This window comes from Wyeomyia smithii, chromosome 2 (assembly GCF_029784165.1).
Source record: "Wyeomyia smithii strain HCP4-BCI-WySm-NY-G18 chromosome 2, ASM2978416v1, whole genome shotgun sequence".
Lineage (NCBI taxonomy): Eukaryota > Metazoa > Arthropoda > Insecta > Diptera > Culicidae > Wyeomyia > Wyeomyia smithii.
In genome coordinates this window covers 235,997,753-236,018,070 of record NC_073695.1, presented here as the reverse complement: position 1 = coordinate 236,018,070, position 20,318 = coordinate 235,997,753, and the positions used below count along the sequence as shown (strand labels likewise).

The window sequence follows — 20,318 nt, the reverse complement described above, 5'->3', positions numbered from 1 at the left end:
TGTGGCTTGCTATATAGTGTGTGTGTGCATATCGAGAGCGTGCGTGGCTAGCAGTAGAGCGATTAAAATTTTTATATATATTCCAAATAAATCACCTCATGTTGAATTTAAATATAACAGTAAATCTTGTGCCAGCTATCGAGGTAAACGTCATCTGGAGCAGAGAGACCATTAAAATGATTAACCCCAATTGAGTGTCTTCTCAAACCTATTACACAGACAGGCTGTCGTATTCTACGTTAACTCTTCGGTCGTGTCTTATAAACAACCACTTCAAGTGTTATGAATCTGGTATTAAATGTTTCATTATGTTATCGTGACAATCTCCTCGTGACAATTGGTTTTCGTTTCATTTTCTGCAATGTTTGTGCTTAGAACTTAAAATCTAACCTTACTATAGATAATATGTGAATGATTTCTGAATACTAGTTCTTACGGGATTTAGCACACAAAAAACCTAAAATATTCAGCATAAGAGCAATTTCAAGAACCACGGGGCAACGATTTTAAACGACCATTTTTGACTTCGTATAGATGTTGTAGGCTAAACATGTCATTATTTGCTATTAATAATTTTTTTCACTTATAACCAAATTATTTGGTTTACAAATTCCCAAAATCGTTTTGGATGTCGTTCAAGATCTGATTGCGTTTTTATCACATATTTTTAGTAGAGAAAGTGGTAGTAATTTCTATAGTGGCTACTGGTGCAATTGATTTTGCGTTTGGTCACTTAGAACAGTGTTGAAGCGCAGCTGCTCTAAGACGTTTGAGTATTTGAGCCGCCGGTTCGACTAGAGAAGAGTTGGCCGAGGACGAGAAACAGGAACGTGAATAGTGAACAACTCATTCAAAATTGAAGAAATAGGTGAAGCTTGAGAATAAAACAAGCTTTTATATTGCATAGTTTTTTTATATCCTACCACTTGGAAAATTGGAAAAAAGTCTCTCCTTTACCGAGTACGTTATTTATAAGAAAGTTTGAATTCTGTTTGATAACTAGAGTGTAGATTTGCCGTTTTACAATTCCAAGTAGAAAACTACAGAGTTATTTTCAGGTTACCTGCGAAAATTGCTCGATTCTGGGACAGTGGCGTCCAATCAGTTTGTTAGCTGATGTTGAAACTTCAACCCAGCAATGATTGTAACAGTTTTTGTGAAATTAGCCTACGCACTCGAAATTGAGATGTTTAATTAATTGGACGTAACATACAAGACGTAAAGTAAAAATAAAAAGAATGACATTTTGTGGAATGCAGAATTTACATATATTCTCAATTATATTGGACAAATATTGCAAAGGTTCGATTCATCGTCTTCGGATTACTGTTACCAACTAACACACCTTTTCTGCTTCATGCCCAATTTGACCAATTGTTACATGTCATGTTATTATCAATAGTAACATTGGCAAATTTTGTCACTTCTGCATGAGCCGGACCTAAATCCTTTTGATCTACAGTTCCGATTGCACATGGCGTTCCCGCCCGGCAGGTAGCAAACCAATCGTGGTTGACCCTCTGCGTTCTCAGGTTGAACGGCTCCTGGGATGAAAATTGTTTTCAAAATATGTCATAATTGTTTATTATTCGTTCAATCACCCACCTGTTTCGGGAAAATATTCCTGACCAACGTCAAGTTGAGCACTGTTTGATGGAACTGCGTTCGCGTTGGAGCATACCAAGGCAAAGGCAACGAAAACCAAACAGATGACCGGATTCATTTTCTTGTTGGGTTAGAATGGAAATTCTCTTCAATTATTGCAGCTTGATAGCACTTACTGTTAGAAAGGCACTGATGTGGACTAAAAGAAATGTTCCTTTTTATATAGTAGCAAGAAACTAAAAACAATGAATGAATCCAGTTTTTTTATCGTTATCAATTTGCAGAATCAGTGTTATCGATAGGCATGTTACACCTTGAAGAGATCATAAAGGAAAAAAAGTTACACAGAAAATCGTTCATCCTGGTTGATTTTCTGATTCGATACAACGGCTCTCTAAGACAAAACAGAGATTATCGCTGTGTTGGTTTAGATGTAGGATATTTTATAGTGGAGACTGATTGCTTTCGATATAAAATAAAATTCTCTAGTCGAGAGATTATTAAGATGGGTAAATAAGAAACGAAGGAATAGAACAAGCAACGTTCTGTAGATCTTCTCATAATAACAATACTACATTCTGTTCATAGATACCGATATTAATATAAAAAGGTCCCCTTAGTATTGCTTAGAGTGTCGATTCTTGTATTACGTCAGAAATACCGGATGTTATTTCGTTACGAGCACTGAGTTCTTAGCGAATCTCTAACTGAAATAAACAATAACAATCCGGTACATCCCACGCACGTTTTTTGTGTCATTTTTGATTCTTTGTGATTAGTAGAGTATGTTTGTGGCCATAGTATAACATGTTCAATCGATGTAACATTGATTGGCCGATACCGATATCGTGAGATAACGCTAGGAAAGGTGATTTACTTTTTTTTTTTCCATAGTCACTAGCTGCTGTATAAAATCAGGATTTTCTTCGGTAACAACATCAGTGTCTTTCTTTAAGCTGCAATATCTACAGGGGAAACTCGCTCTTTCCAACGCAACAAGAAATTGAATCCAGTCATATTTTTGGTTCTCGTTGGCTCTACCTTGGTGGACTCGAACGCGAACTAAATTTCACTAAACACTATTTAGCTTGGTCAGAGAGAACTGCGAGGGCCCGTTGAGTGACTCAACGACTCTAGTCTGCTTCAGCGATAAACTTGGGAATCAAATGGCTTTTAAGTATTTTACTCGATAAATGGTTAATTACAAATACATGGAAAATGCATTTTTTCAATCAAGGAAAGGGTTTCTCCGCTGAATTATTATGTGACATTTGCTCTCCAATCGTTGGACGCTCAACTAAGCTCAAATTTTTTACCAAAAGTAATAGTTACACACAAAATTTCACATTTAATGTGATCAGGCATTCGATAATAATAAGTTATCACTATTTAGTATTTCCTCCTGGTATTTTATAAATTTACCGGTGCTCCCAATATAATTTTTTTAATGCCTCCATCGCTAAAAAAGTCAGATCATCAACGGTTCGCAGTTCTGTTTCTCATCCTACAAATTCAGTATGAGAAAAAATCAAGCCATTATTTGGGTCATTCATTTTTTGTTTATTCTGCTTTCGCTCATATGATTTGTATATAATAAAATCTAGCACTTCTAATCAAATCAATGATGTAATTACAATTTATGAATATTCATTCAGCTGTTCATTTATGTTAACAAACAAAATGAAGAAAAATTATGTTAGTAGTACTTAAAATTAAAGTTAACTGAGTAACGTTCAATGACAGTTTAATGCGAACGATGTTTTGCTGACGGATGTTTTGCTGATCTCTTTAACCTCACTTTTCTGACACTTAGTGGTAACTTTGGTTACGTTTTGGACTTTGAGCTTTTTTCTGATGGGGCAATCGTGCGCGTAGTCGATATGCTGTTCAATTTATTATTGTGTACTGGCACCTCACGTACAACATTTAAAGGGCGCACAGAGGAGTACCTAGAACAAAAAGCTGGCCAAAATAAGAAAAAAGTTCTTTGTCGCTTTTTGGTGCCGCTATATTTTTTCCTGCAGCTTGAATAAATACTCCACAAAATGCCATCACTCGATGAACGTTAAACGGTATTATCATATGCTGGGAGCGTTGTGAACATTGACAAATTTTCAAGCATTTTTTTTGGGAATCAAACCATTTATAGTAACAAGTTGTGCCAGGCATCAATAAATGACAATTGATCAATATTTCGCAGCAAATGAGTTCTTTATATTCAATGCTAATAAACCGGTTGAAAGAAATTCCGAAATTTCAAAATTATAGTTACTCTTAAGAAGTTTTAGAAATTAGTGATTTTTACGTATTTTCGCGCATTTTCAATATTAAATAAGTTATCAAATCTCGCGGAATCCGATAATATAATCATCGGAAGAATGGAAGTTCATAACATCACGAACACATCCTTGCAAATATCTCATCCGGTAACGTCCGAATTTTGACGTTAAGTGTTCATGCGTACACGGGAAATTAAAAAAAAATACCAGATGGGTGCCTGCCTCACGCTTAAAACAGTGTTTCAGCTCAACAAAGATTAAATGAGATTAGTTTAGTGAATGAATTTCAACTAATTTAAGTTAACTTAAATTAAAGTAGGTCCCACGAGGCATCAAATTGATAAGTCCAAATGAAGATATTTTGCTACATCATTTTTCTGGTAAATTCTTCAATTTGTTTCGCTGCCCGTTTTGCGAAAACAAATCATTCGAGCGTATTACTTCATCTGCTCACTAACATCAATGAAGACACATAGGCTATGTAAATGTAAACATTAAGTTGTGTGTGTGATATTCAGAGTTACTTTTTGATATAATACTCAAACCAGCCACTTCCACTTCTCACTTAAATATTTCCCAAAATATTGCTAAATAGCAGCGAAATAATTTTGGCCAGGTTTTCACCCGAGTTACTCCTCCGTGGGGCGTTTTGATCACAATTGAAAAGATTAGCTATAATTGAGAACCAAACTGCATCACCCGGAGGTAAACAAAGTTACCAGTAGCTATCAAACTCAGGTGTGTGACGTCACCGTGCGATGGTCTATAGAGACAGCAAATTTTCAGGTTCAGGACCCCAGAAACTCCCAGGAAGCAATTTTTTAGTGAATTTGGTATAATGATATTTCATATATTATATCGTTACATCATTGTTATTGTTAGTCAATATTCCGAATTGCTTGCGTTTCATTTTTTGTGCAATGTTTATGCTGGGACATAAAATCTAACTTAATTATGGATATTGTTTCAATTATTTCCGAATACTAATTCTTTCGAGATTCCGCACATAGAAAATACCTAAAATATTTGGCTTGAACTTCACAAACAGAAAGTGTAGCAATCTAACACATACAGATAATATTTTTGGCACCAATCAGGCCTTCTCCTTAAGGCCACACATTTTACACCTAGTCCTGTTCAATTCCGGCAGACGCAAACTCGTCGCTTGTTGCAGTATCCACCGCGGTTCCTTCGCAAAACGCAGTGCGCTGCGCAGGCACTATCGGCCACACCAAAGCCACTCAAGAGATCACAAGTCGCTCGCTTCTGCCGATAATAGTGTTCTTCCACTGGTGGTGAACTTTCGACGGCGTTGGCATCAACGTTAACTAAAAACGAACAAAGTTCTCATATTTGTAGGTAAAAAGTAAGTTTAGTTAACTCACCAAAATCTTGGAGAAATTGGTGTGTCTCCTCCGTCAGTACACCGTCCTGCGGCATACCACTTCCGCTGGGTAAACAAACGACGAGACATAACAAAGCAAAACCAAATGTCACTGTGGAATGCATACTGATTGATTTGTTCGTGCTTGTATCAATTTCGCGCACTGGCACAGATTATGCAAATAACTTTTTGACACTTGTTTGAATGATCGACGACTGGCTGCGACTGATTGTGACCGCGCCGAAAGGTGGTTGTTTTTATACGAATTGCAAACGAGAGTGTACGCGTGCAATTGACCTTCATCAAACGCATACGAAACGGGAGCGGAAAAATCCCCCGTCTCTATTATCACTATCCCATCAATCGGGGTGCGACGAACGCTCGAAAGAAAGGCACCTTCTTTTTGCCGGTCGGCGAGGAATCCCACTTGTGTGTTGTTTACGAATGTCTGTTCCGGCGGACGGGTGAAGAACCGATTTTTTCCTTGTTTATGTTCTCACTGTGAACTGGGTGCTCTGATTGTCCTGAGAACTGCTGGTGCGCTCGAATCATACATTTTTTTCGGATTATTCAGTCTGAATTAGTCGAGTCTGAATATTTTGAAAAGAGAAAAAAACTCGAGTTGGACTAGCTTGGACTAAAATTCTCAACAAAAAAAAATTTATTCCATGAAAAATCTTCAACTGGTTTAAATAACCTAAATTAAAAATTAGAAAAAAAGAGTAGAACTTAAAACTAATCAACCTCAAGTTAAAGCGTCTACAATTAAAAAGAAAGTATTCACTATAACGAAATTATCCTATATTTTATCTTATAGCAGCTTATTTTAATCAGTTGCGAGACAATACTCACGTGAAACACCAGTGTAGGTTGCGTTATTTTTTTTTTTTCATCTATAATTTATTTGAAACGGCACAAATACAATTTAATGTTTAACGGCGCCAATTATATCTGGTAGCTTACTTTCTAAAGTATCTTAATAACTAAAAGCAAATTTTTTATCCTCGCTGCCGACTACGAGCTGAAACAAAATAATTGCGTTACGTTGTTTAAATGAATGTTCGATTAATTCCTTTGTTTATTATTTTGAAGGCCCTTATTTTTATGAAGGCCCTCGAACTTAGGCACAAAAGGGGATCACAAAAAATAAGAATTGTTATTAAGTTTTGGATAGGTGTGATTTATTTTCTACACAACTTTTTACACAATATTTATCATTACTATCATATTTTCCCCATGATGTCTAGTGTGGGCTCAATAAAGTAACTGTCCTCTTCTCTGCCTCTATTAGTAACACTGACAAATGTTGTCATCGTTTTTTTTTTTTTTTTTTTTTTTTTAAGGGGGGATTTGTTAGTAGCTTAAGTATTTATGATAAATATTAGTAAATAATGAGTATGTGTGTCCAATCACAAATGGTGACTTCTCAACACTGTTAGAAATTTGTAATTTTAATTGTTAGGATTTGTTTGCTTTCGCAATTAGGACTTATCATTCGTAGGGATTTAAACCTACTTGTCAGAAAAGGGGAAGTAAACTTACAACTAACTTAATTGCTAACTTATTGGCTATAAAGAGAGTTTATCGTAGCAATTGAGGATTGCAACGATTTTTGTCGAAAATTGTTAATAATTTTATTTGACATAGCTTCTAATGGTTCAACACCAGTAAGTCTATGTAATTCGAGTGTACCAAACCAAGGAGGACGCTTCAAAATTATTTTCAGAATTTTATTCTGAATCCTTTGGAGCGTTTTCTTCCTTGTTGAACAGCAACTTGACCAGATCGGTACAGCATAAAGCATTGCTGGTCTAAAAATTTGTTTGTAAATCAAAAGTTTGTTCTTCAAACAAAGTTTAGAATTCCTGTTAATGAGAGGATATAAACATCTCGTATATTTGATGCACTTGGCTTGTATACTCTCAATGTGCTCTTTGAAAATAAGTTTTTTATCATAAATTAGTCCCAAGTACTTAACCTTGTCGGACCAACTTAAAATAACCCCATTCATCTTGACAACGTGATTATTGTTTGGCTTGAGGAAAGAAGCCCTAGGCTTATGCGGAAAAATTATCATTTGAGTTTTAGAAGCGTTGGGAGAGATTTTCCACTTTTGCAAGTAGGAAGAAAAAATATCTAAACTTTTCTGCAATGTTGTCGTCGTTACATTTGCCATATCGAAAGCCACGTGATCTACAGTACGAATCGCACAAGGTTCTTCGGCCCGGTGCATAGCAAACCGCTCGAGGTTGAGCTGTCCCATTCGTCTGCTGAACTAGATCTGAAATAAATTTGTTTAAGAAGTATAAATAGTCAATACAGGCAAACTTCGATATAAGGTACATTTCGAATTTTGATTTGTACTTTATATCGAATTGTACCTTATATCGAGTCATGAAACATTTTCAACAATAGGGCTTCAAACACATTATTTTGTTGTCTTTTGTCTACGTATAGTTTATTTTGGAAATAGTATCCAACTATAGGTGTGAACCGACTTGTTTTAAATACAATTCAAATCACATTTTTTTTGCTTTTTTGGAGGCTTTCAGCCACGTCCAAAAAAAGGTAGTCTAGAGCATTGAAAATTGAAAAAAATTCAAGCCGTTATATTATTATTACTAGTTTTTGCCTTTCTCCTAGAAAGGTATAGCAATCACTTGCAAAACCGAGAGTATAAAAGTGCTCCAAAGGGCCGAATGGCATATATCACTCGACTCAGCTCGACGAGCTGAGCATTTTCTGTATGTGTGTGTGTGTGTTTGTATGTGTGTGTGTGTTTGTGTGTGTGTATGTGCAGATTTTTATTCTCACTCACTTTTCTCAGAGATGGCTGGACCGATTTTCATGAAATCAATTGCAAATGAAAGGTCTTATTGCCCCATAAGACCCTATTGAATTTTACTGTAATCGGATTTTTAGTTTAGAGGTTATGTTTAAAAATGTGAAAATCATGAAACATCAATATCTCAGAAACTACACAACCGATTTGAACAAAATTGGTTTCAAAAGAACGGGCTACCTGGAAAACTCTTAAGTTTTGAATTTCATAAATATTGAACTTGTGGTTCAAAAGTTATGAAGAGAAACGTGTTCTGAAGACTGTTTAATCTCACTCATGTTTCTCAGAGATGGCTGTACCGATTTTCATAAAATCAGTGTCAAATGGAAGGTCTTGTTGCCCCATAAGACCCTATTGATTTGTTTTGCAATCGGACTATTACTTTGCCTGTTATGTTTAAAAATGTGAAATCCAGCTATGCAAAGGAACATATTCCGAAGACTACTTGGACGCACTCACTTTTCTCAGAGATGGCTGACCCGATTTCCACAAAATTAGTGTCAAATGAATGATCTAGCTGCCTCAGAAGACCCTATTGAATTTTACTGTAATCGAACTGTAACTTCATTTGTAACGTGCCGACTTGTGAAAATCACGAAACTTCATTATCTTAGAAACTACACAACCGATTTGATTGTTATCAGATGAGCGGGCTAGTTAAGGGTTAACTGATGAATTATGATTGAAGACGTGGTTTCAAAGTTTGGCAGCCCTACACGTTCCCATTTCATTTGATTATAATCGAACTTAAGCAACCGTTATGTATTAAATTGTTAATAAAACAACGAAAGTCTATTATCTCAAAGATTACATGACTTATTTGAACATAACTAGAGTCATATGAACGAGTCATCTCTCAAACTTACAAATAACAAACTTTCTAACAATTTGATATGTGGCTCAAAAGTTATGGAAAGAAGAGAAATTCAAAGACTATTCAAAACTATACCTGCTTTGATCGATATATGTGGCCTCAACATAATTTAAAGGTGGTGTCGTACTATTTGAACGTTCCAAGTTCATTGATTCCTTGCGGTTTGTTTGAAGTCTGCAAATGCACGACGAATCGGCCATAGGATATGATCAAAGTCAAATAACAAATCGTTTGAAATGATTGGTTTTATAGAAATGACAACATCCTCGTCTTTTGGCTTCTGTACATCGCCTTAATTCTGAATATATTCATATTGGGTCGTGTTCTGTCATTATCAGCAGACTTTCTGGGATCAATCTGACACCGGAAATACCCATATTGGGAGGTATTTTTAGTTGTTTTCCAGAAACTAAAAGTGGTCGTCTTCAAATTCAAAATGGTGTCCAGGGTCAATGTTTGGTTTCTATGCATCATCACGTTTACGGAAATATCCATATTGAGTATTATTCGGTCATTTCCGACTGTTGCCTATAAGTTGCCATTTAGCAATTCAAAATGGTGCCTGAGGTCAATTGTTAGCTCCTTGCATCATTCTGGTTCCAGAGATACTCATATTGGATAGTATTTGTTATTTTAGGCTGTTTTCACAAACCGGTAGTCGCCATCTTGGATTTCAAAATGGTATTTAGGGTACTGGTTAAAGAAAAACTCATATTGGGTGATATTTGGTCACTTTCACACTTAATCCAAAAAAAGTCGTTCGGTGATTTTTTTTACAATAATCCATCGGTAAAGTGTAATAATACCGGTATTCCTGCAAAAAAGCATCAAATTAACGACTGTTCTGTGAGATCTGTAAGTTTAACCATAATTCTGTTAACTGTTACTGAAATATTGGCTTAATTTTACATTTACCGAAATTTGTGTAACTTTTTACCGAACAACCTGTAAAAATGCCAAATTGTGAATGTGGTGGTCATTTTTCTCATACGTGCAATCGTGCAAGACGCGAATATTTTCTACTGGTGCTGCTGATTTGTTTTAATTGTTGTGTGTAAACATAGGATATTTATAATTTGGAAAGTGTTAATGGATGTACGAGTCGCTAGCATTTTTCGTAAGTAATCTGGTTAATTTAGTTGGATTTTAGACGGTACCGGCAGGCTCATTTATAACCGACTTTTTCTGCCACCGGTATTTTTTACAGGTGCGTTCGTTATTTTTGTTCATTTTTCAAGTTTCTTTCGGTAAATTTTACTGGCTGCTCGGTTTGGAACATTACCAAAAAGCTGCGAAAATTACCGACCACTCGGTTGGTGGTTTCACAAACTGTTCGGTAATTTTCGAAAACACCGAAGATTTCACCGAACGTTCAGCTGTAGAGATTCCGGTAAAATTTTACCGAATTCGGTGTTTTATTTTAAGTGTGTTGGACTGTTTTTCAGAAGCCTAAATTCGTCATTTTGGACTTTAAAATTGCCTGTGGTATCAATTTCTGTCATCTGGGCGTAATTCTGGTTCCGAAAACATTCATATTGAATGGTATTTGGTCATTTCCAGCTGTTTGCCAGACACCGGAAGTCACCATCTTAAAATTCAAGATTGTGTCTGTGATCAATTTTTAGCTTCTGTGCATCTTTCTGGTTCCAGAAATACTAATATTTAATGGGATTCGTCCATTTCAGGCTGTTTTCCAGAAACCGGAAGTTGCCATCTTACAATTCAAAATGTTGTCTGAAGTCGATTTGTGGCTCCAGTGCATCATTATGGTTCCGGAAATACCCATATTGGGTGGTATTTGGTCATTTGCCGCTGTTTTTCCGACATCGGAAGTCGCCATTTTGGATTTCATAATGGCATTTGGAGACAATTTCTGGATTTTGAACAGCATACTGGTTAAAGAAAAACTCATATTGGGTGGTATTTGGTCATTTTCTGCTGTTTTCAGAAACCGGAAGTCGCCATCTTAGAATTTAAAATGCTATCTGTGGTCGATTTTAGCTCCTGTGTATTATTCAAGATCCGGGTATTATTATACTGGGTGGAAATCGGCCATTTTCGGCTGTTTTCCAGAAACCGGAAGCTGCCATCTTACAATCCAAAATGTTGTCTGAGGTCGATTATGGAGCAAATTTGTTACCACTAAAAACATTCACCTGCCAATATGGTTCCATTTAGTTGATTAGTTCGCGAGATGCGAGATGTGCAAAAATTCGTGAAGAAACATGTACTTCCAGAAGAGGGAGGGGCGTCAAACCATTATGGACATATTTGTTACCTCTAAAAACATTCACATACCAAATTTGGTTGTATTTTCTTGATTGGCTCTTGAGCTGTGCGAAATTTGTGTTTTATTTTCATGGGATCCCTCCCTTATAGAAGAGGGAGTCGGGTTTCAAACCATTATGTACATATTTGTTACCACTAAAAACATGTACCTGCCAAATTCTGTTCCATTTGGTTGATTAGTTCTCGAGATGTGCACAAATTTGTGTTTCATCCAACTATTATGGACATATTAGTTACCCCTTAAAACATCCACATGCCAAATTCGGTTTCATTTGATTGGTTTGTTCTTGAGTTGTGTAGAAATTTATGTTTCATTTGTATGGGACCCCTCCCTTCCAGAAGAGGGAGGGGTCTCAAGCTATCATAGGAACCTTTATCGGCACCAAAAACTCCTACATACAAATTTTCACGTCGATCGGTTCGGTAGTTTTCGGGCCTATATGGATCAGACAGACAGACAGACCGGACTGCATTTTTATATGTAAAGATTACAACATCAATATTTTAGAACCCAAAGAGTGAATATACATTTATTGGATTGAAGCGTTCATGTAAATCTATTTTTACAAATAAAAAATTCAATGAGAAAGGCTGGGTCTGACCGCTGGGTGGATTAATTTAGGTTTTTTACCATTTATTTACAAACATACACATACGCATTGTTGTATCGAAAATACTTCTTTTTTTCTTCTTGTTTTTTTTTAATTTTTGGTTCAATGAATAAAAACCATGAATATCTGCTTACGGCTTGAGATCTTTTTCAATTATTTTCCATTCCTTAGGATTTCAAAGCTTCCATTTTCCTCGTTGAATTTTAAAATGACCGTTTGAACTAACTTTTCATTACACATAAAAGTGGCCCAGAAATACACATTGCATAGTGGTTTAAAACGTGAAAAACGTTGACGATCCTTTTGAGTGTAAAAATGCCATTTAAATGCTATAGTGTATTTGACAAATTTTGTTTATATCTTAAGGAGAAACTTTTGATGCAAATAGATTCTTAATTAATCTGCCTAAAAGTGAGATGATAATTTTATTTATTTTCTTACTTATCAAATCAAAGTGAAATTTTTAGCAAAGTTGTAGGTAATTTTATGTAGAAAAACTTTGCTGAAGATACTTTGGTTCTATTTCATGAAAATAGACCACATACAGGTAGTTTCATAAACGCACATTCTCAAAATATCTTAAAAAACAAATACCAATAAACTTTTTGGGATGTGTTTTAAGAGGCCTACTATGTCGTAGGCATTTTTTCATATTTGAGAAATACATTATTCTGCCGAACATACTTTAAGCATATTTTCAACTTTTTCCTAGGTTCTATGACGTTTTTGATAAAAATGCTCTTTTTTATATCAAAACTTGTTCCAGCTGAGAGAGTGTTCAAGTGCGGTTTATGAAAGAAAAACTGGGTTTGGAACATTTTTTCGAGCATTGTATTTTAAATTTCACACAGATTGTTCAGGGGTCAAACTTCAAGTTAATTTTTTTATCTGCTCCCCCGTTCCCATCCACACTATATCATGTTTTCTCAGCAAAATCATTTTTTTGTACGTTTTTTTTTAAACTTCCGCTGAGTGTAACGTAATTTATGGACACTCCCTAAATAATCAATAGTAAGCAGAAATGTTCACGAGATAACCAGTATGTTGTTTATAGAAGTTTCCATACCAATTTCGGAGTTGTTTGTAACATAATATAAATATGTACCTTATATCGAGGTAAAAAGTACCTAATATCGAGTGACGCTATATCGAAGGTACCTTATAACGAGGGTACCTTATATCGAAGTTTGCCTGTATATTGTTTTTCGTTCATTCAAACACTCATCTGATTCGTAAAAATATTCCTGTCCATCCTCAAGCTGGGCACTATTTGGTGGAATTTCGTTTGCGTTGGAGCACACCAAGGCAAAGCCAACCAGAACCAAACAGATGACTGGATTCATTTTCTTGTTGTGTTAGGAAGAAAATTCTTTCCAACTATTGCAACCTGATTGCACTTGGAGAGAATACTGATGCCAAATGCAAAGAAAATTATGCCTTTATATATTAGCTAGTGATTGAAAACAATGAATGGATCACTTTCTACATCATTATCGATAACCGGTAGCGAATAATCAGTGATATCGATAAACTTGGCGCAAAAGGTTCACGTGCAATGAACTGGTTTGTTATCGTCCATTCTAATAGATGTAAGCCCCTTGAAAGTGTTTTAACTCATGACAACTTTGTTATGTGAAACAAGAACTTTTTTCTATAACGATAATGGCTGCAAAAGAACCTAAGGATGCCTTCATAGTGACCCACAGAACGGGGGCTCCTTCGTGATCAATCTATCAAAAAGTCCCTACTATGAGTGCATAAAATTTATTAACTGCAGGTTCTCTAGTTTCCTGACAAACATTTGGCTCTTTTCTTTACATAATTGTTTTTTTTTTTCTGTCAGATTGTAAGAAGGCAGTACTCCCAAATGATACTGAGTTCAATTTTAATTTCATTTTATGCAAAGTATCTTTTGTCCTAATTTATAGAACATTGACTAATAAAACAAACATTAAATATTGCCACTCAACAAGCCTATCCAGAAGAGTTCCCATCGTCTAAACTGGTAACCAACCAACAATTTGCATACAAAGTATACACCTTTAGTGTTGTAAATCCCCCGACCCTAAAAGGATCGTTAACTAGGATCCACCGAGTAGCGGCTACCATTTCAAATTGCGCTCGTTAAGACTGCGGGGAATTACACCACCGAGAGGACAGCAGCAAAGAAAGTAGAAGTATAAATTCGTCGGTCTTCGCTAGTCCGACCATCAGTCAATCTCCAGCTCAGTAAATCTAACTATTAACTTGTGGTTCTCATCCACCTCACTAAACAAAAAAAAAACGAAAATAGAATACGTTCCATTTGCGCTATTCCACTGGCCGTTTTATGCCTGATTGCTGCCGCTAAGGTATGCAACGGATTCCCACAGGAGCTGGCGGATGAAATCCACTCGTACGCTAATAGTCTGTGTAAGTTCATATCACCTAAATTGAAGCCATCGAGTAAACATTAATTAGTGTTTTTTTCTCCAACAGTCGACGAGCTACCGGAGGAATCATACAAGGCTGCTGAGGAAAACTACCGTCTAAAGCGAGCAACCTGCGACCTGTTGAGTGGATTTGGTGTTGGTGATAGTGCCTGTGCCGCTCATTGCATTGCTCGCGGAAATCGTGGTGGCTACTGCAACTCGAAGAAGGTTTGCGTTTGCAGAAACTGATCTATTTGATTGGATGGTAGTAATCTAAGAGATGAAACAATGTTCCTATGCTTGAAACCAATGAATGTTTGAGCAAAAGTGTAAATAAAGTAATCGTTCACTATAACCTTGTTTTTTTTTATTTTATCGATCTTTTTCGTTCGTTTTTAGCTGGTATTTTTATTGATATCTATTATTTTACAAGGACATAGCGTTTAGTTATCACGACGGTGACCGTTAAGAATGGCGTCGGTTTTCCACATTCATTTTTGAATAAAATAACATAGTTTAATAGTAAAATTAGAAATAGAAAAACATACATGTCAAAGTGAAAGTAAAAAAAACTAGACAAACAAAATTGTCATCAGAAAAAAAAAACAAAAAGAAATAGAGGACGATCATCAACATCATGAAATCGGATAAAATAGAAAAGAATAAGCGAGAAAACATGAGAGAAACGCACGGAAAAAATATAATGCAAAGAAACGGAAAGGAAAATTTATAAGTAATAACATAGAAACTGGAACATTGAGAGTATAAACAGATTAAAAATCAAAATAAATAATATACACGATTGGGAAAAGAAATTAAAATATATAGGACATGGAAAATAACGATCAAAACAAAAAGTAAGCGGACAACATAATAAAATAGGAAGTAAAAATTGAAAACAAAATCAATTTGGAATCAAAAAGAGAGAAAAAATGCAAAAATAGTTGGCAGCAATGCAAAATAGAGATCAAATAATGGAAGAAATACTACAAGGTATACAACCCTAGGGGTTGTATGGAATGATGACGTAGGACTAAATTTATATATTATGTGCTGCGATAAACTGTTCATAGGCAACACTACCGTTTATATTTGATGGTCGTAATTGTAATACTAACGATGCATGAATACAGGAAAATTTTACACTGGTAGTAGTTGCGAAAATTCTCATAACTCTTATCTTCATGCATCTATAGTTCTGAAAAGAACCGATTCCATAATCTTCAGTATGATATTCGTGCTACAGAACACTGATGATCGCACCGGCAGCATTGAATATTTTGCTTGACCGTACTTAATAAAGTTTGCTCTCCGCTGTGCCAGCAAAATATCCTGCAGCGTACGATGGTAACTGTTGCTGCCGTATGAAAAATAATGGTATCATGTTCCGCAGTGCCTGGACAACAACACATCGTATGCAGCTCTCGTTTCTCAATGTCGCGTACCTCTAACAGCTATACTCCACTCGCTTTTGTGTGACAAACTAGACTGAAGCTGAATTTTCTACACGCAGTCTTTTGTATCGAGTTCAGCGTAGATTTTTGCCATAAGGGCGTGGCCACGCAGTTTCGAGAAAGACAAACGGAACAAAACACTTTGTTGTGTCAAAATATATAGGCAGTGGAATTTATTCCGTCCATGTTATTGTTATCCGTGCCTGGGAAGCAAGCCAATAGCGAGGGAAATGTATGGGAAAGCTTGACTTTGGAAGTTTTCACCTTTTTTCACCACTAAGCAGTAAAGCAACAATGTTAAACATTATATCAAACAATTGTTACACATTTTATCTATTCACCGACATATATATGACTAAGATGCATTGAGTCGTTCGCTTGCTATAATCGTTTGAAATCTGACGCAATATTTGCCAGTTTCATTTTCAATTTCACAAAATGTAATCTAGTATAGAAAACAAAGACGTAGTCCTACGTCAAAAACTGTGACAAAACAGAGCTTGTAGAGACTATAATCGGTTAGGAAACAAGCAAATAAGAGAATAGGAGAGATAGAAAGCAAAAGTAATGCAATGCAAAGAAAACCACAGAGAAAATTAATTAAACAATAAATTATAAACAGAGCGAGAACATAGAGTAAACAAAAAATAAAAATAGAATAATAATAGTGAAACACCACACCAATTATCAAAGTGTAGCAGCGAACAAAAAAGAAAAACTGAATAAAACAATGGGAGCAGAGAGAACGCCAAAACAGTAGATACAAAAGAGAGAGGAAATTCAATAGGAAAATACCAATTAATTATACACAATGTTGGTGATTGGCGATAAACATTCGATCTTTTCCAGTGTGTGAGTTAACTTCATAAATCAGTCGTACTTTTGTTTGTTGGTTCTATTTCATTGTGGCAACAAGGGTCGATTTACAACCTATGAAAATCATCCCGAATCCTTAAGTACTCCTTTCAGGTGATATTTGGTCTTTTATGGCTGTTTTCCAGATCTTTGAGATTCAAAATTACATCTGGAGTCGATTTCTGCTTTTTGTGAATCTAGGCATGGTAAAAGCACCGATCCGAGCAGCTCGATGACATCTTCAAATTATAAGCACAAGGAGCGTATTATCGTTTCATGTGACAATCGTAGCAAGCACCAGGTCAGCACAAGAGCTAAAGAAGCTACGTCACATAGGGTAAACAGGTATAATACGCCCCCCCTAAGGAACATCGTCAATATTGTAGCTATGTTTATCACAAACAACAAATCTTTCATGCAGTTGGATACACTATTTAGTTAGTAATGCACTGCTATTATTTTGTGTTGTCATTACTGTTACACAAAAACGCCTTAATTTTATTAAAAAATACGACAAAATTGCAAGCCTTCCAATCTGCCGGGGCAAAACGCCCCAGATGCAGTATAATACGCCCCATGCAGTAGCTTCATATGGCAGCTTAGCACGCGAAGTAAAACAGCGCTTGAAGTCTCAGAAGCAAACGCTAAAGCAATGAACAAATCAGCCGGGCTAGCGGTGGGGCATATTGCCCGGAGCTGTAATGTAGCAGAAAGCATTGAATACTTAAACAAATTATACAATTTTTATCGTTTGTGTCCTTTTTTGTGTGTTTCCGAATAAATGGACTGGGGCGTTATGCCAGTCAGTTAACAGTCCGACAGCAACTGACGACAGCACACATGCAACTCCATACGAGCTGTTAGTTTTCATCTCCTTATGTCTGTTGGTTATTCCAAGCGGTCGTGAATGACAGCCTATAATCTTCCGACATCCTTCAGCACGAATCCGAGCGGGATGTCAGGTGATTATGATACACGACAGTAAGGCCGATGAAAGAATGAAAGAGAGATGGTGCGAAGCACGTTTTTCTTACGTGGGGAATCATATCAACAATGGAAACGGTTTGCTTTGTATTCAATATGCCACCGGCCTGTGAAAAAGGAGGAACGAAAAAATGCGAGTCGATGACAGCCGCAGCCGATCAGCAGACTGCGCAAGAATGAACTGTCGTACGCAACACAAGACAGTTTCTTTGCCTTGTTAAGCTGTAGCTGTATGTGAGCTCTCATGAACAGCTCATGCATGAGGCTGTTAGAGTGAAAAGAGAGAAAAATCGTCAGTATAATGTCGCTCTCCAGTCATTCTCCTAGGCTTGGTGGTAACCTTCGGTTTGTCACCGGGAGGCACTTTGAACATTTATTTTCCGCCCACTTTGATTGATCACATTTGAGTTTGCTGTGCTACGTGTGTGCTGCGCTGAGTGTTTGTTAGAGTGTCTGTGCTAGAGTTTCACAAGGATACGGAGACACCACAGAGCAAAAAATGACTCGGCGTCACCTCGTGCGCTCCATGCAACTTTAGTAAAGACACCACCAAAGAGATAGTCGCTGTGTGGTGCTGTTCTTAATTTGTTGCGTGCCGAGTTTTCGACCGAAGCACCCAGTTGGAGCGCGTGTTACCTAGGAAGCTTTTTGTCTCCGCTCCTAGTACAGTACGTGCTATGCCCAGTCCGGAGTTCAACATCTTGAATCTTTAAACGCCGCAAATCGACCTCAGATGTAATTTTTAATCTTTCCAGTGTTGCCACATTATTTCCAGTATTGGATAAAAGTTATTCTTTTTGATCATTGTCGTTGTTGCAACAATGCAAGTAATGTAACAAACATCCTTATGTAGTTTTACGTCAACTAGTGGTTTTTGCTTCGCACCAAACCCGTCTGTATTTTATTAAAAGAAGTTTTACGGTATCTATACTATAACCGGAATTATGGGGGTGGGCATAGCCCCGGGCCCCCACAAAAGTTAATTTCCAACAAAAGATCTCGTGACGCTTTAAAAAACTGGAATTGAGACAAAACTAACACAACTTCTTCCTTCTATAACTTTCATTTTTGTATGACATGTTCCTTCATTGTAATTTTGACAATTGAAAAGGGGCTTGATTGATTACTTTGCCCCCGGGCCCCACAACCCTTAATCAGAGCCTGACTACTACTGATATGGCTACCACAATTACCGACACTGGTACACCCAACGCAAACGGGGAATATTTTATTTCTTTCGGGCAATTTTTTATTACTTTTTGTGTCTTATGACTGCGCATTATACACAAAAAGTAACAAACAAAAAGTAATAAAAATTATGACTGCCACACGCTTGTATGTGTTTCTGCAGGAGAACATACAGCCAAGCACCGCAATGCATGTGTTGGCAAGACTTAACTCGCTGCATTTGTATTGATGCAACGATCTGGTTCATTTTTGTCTCCCTTCATCCACACATAATCAGAATCTCAGCCGTCAACCTCAAATGTCCAATTAGAAACACTTTCGTTTCGTCCCCCAGTGTTTACTTGAAATGGAAATATGTAATACTGTCTGACCAGAGTTGCCGAAGTTGCGAATATTGTTCTGGATGGGCACGAGTTTTGTATATTCAAACAGGTCCAAATCAGTTTCCATGAACCAATGATTATGTGCTGTGAATAGCTTGCAAGAAAGTGAATGTTTTTATTTTTCTCTAACGCAGTTTACAGATCGTGATGTCATTTTAAGGCCCATTTCAAGTCATTGAAATCATCAAAGATTGCATACTTTATGACGGGGAAAATGTTGCTTGGCAGCTCTTGTCATATTTTTTCGCTACTCCGTATGCATACAACGAGCGAACCGCATAAAAAAGACCCCAATGTAAATTAAATAGAATCAAAAACAATCAAAATATATAAGAAACAAGAAACCGAATACAACGTCAAGCAGGGATCGGGTGCTACTTAATTTTTGCGAGTAAAACACACTGCGCATTAATTTGCAAAGAGACAAGTAACAGCAGCACGGATTGCACAACACACTCAATTCATCTCTTATTCTTGAGTGTAAGAGAAAGCGTTCATAACTTGCTATAAAGGTTGCATAAAAATCTGTGTACGAGCCAGCAGGAAGACGCGGACTGACGAAATTTCCACACAACGCAGGCATATAATACCGTCGACCGATGTAAAATTCTTCTACACCGTTGTGCGGGGCTTCTTCATTCATCATCTCCTACACATTGATAAATCACTGTATTTAGCACCATTTTTATGAGCTGTTCTCAAAATCAGTCGTTGCTTGTCAAAACACAATCAAGCTTTGATAGCCGTGCGGAAGTAAATATAGCAGCTGATTTTTTTTTTCTAAAACCATTGTTTACGCTGGCCATTAATTTTGGTGTAACAATGACCTTTACAAAAAAAACTATTTCTTCATCATATTTTGCCATCCGTTTTATTAGATTTGAGTTAAAAATTGTTATTTTTGCAAAAATATTGGTCAATTTTTTGTCAGCCATATTGCTAGGTTATGGTTGTGTGGTATGGAATCTACCGAAAAGCCCATAATTTCTGAAAATATACTATAGTTTCAGGTTTTCATTCATGAGCCATCTTTTAACGAAAATTTCAATTCGGCTTAGTTATTTAATTTTAGTTATTTTTTTCAAGGATTTTTTTATAGGAGGGAATTCATTCAGGATTTATTTTGTGTGTTCTGCCACAAAAAGTGACATATCAACAC

General features: G+C 36.5%; 2 protein-coding genes and 1 long non-coding RNA gene across 3 annotated transcripts in view; 2 read left to right on the top strand and 1 right to left on the bottom strand.

Annotated features, from left to right (window-relative positions):
• Window positions 1-20,318, top strand: part of LOC129724116 (uncharacterized) — a 100,333-nt gene that overhangs the window by 35,440 nt on the left and 44,575 nt on the right. The window lies entirely within an intron of this gene.
• On the bottom strand, window positions 1,245-4,897 carry LOC129724122 (uncharacterized). Its single transcript, XR_008727871.1, has 2 exons — window positions 1,606-4,897; window positions 1,245-1,544 (listed from the first exon to the last, which is right to left on the bottom strand). It is a non-coding gene; the product is annotated as an uncharacterized LOC129724122 (long non-coding RNA).
• Window positions 14,131-14,650, top strand: LOC129720476 (defensin-C-like; the record flags this gene model as incomplete). The annotated part of the gene is made up of 2 exons (XM_055671964.1): window positions 14,131-14,296; window positions 14,363-14,650. Coding segments are annotated over 2 exons (348 nt in total), but the record flags the coding sequence as incomplete, so codon positions are not given.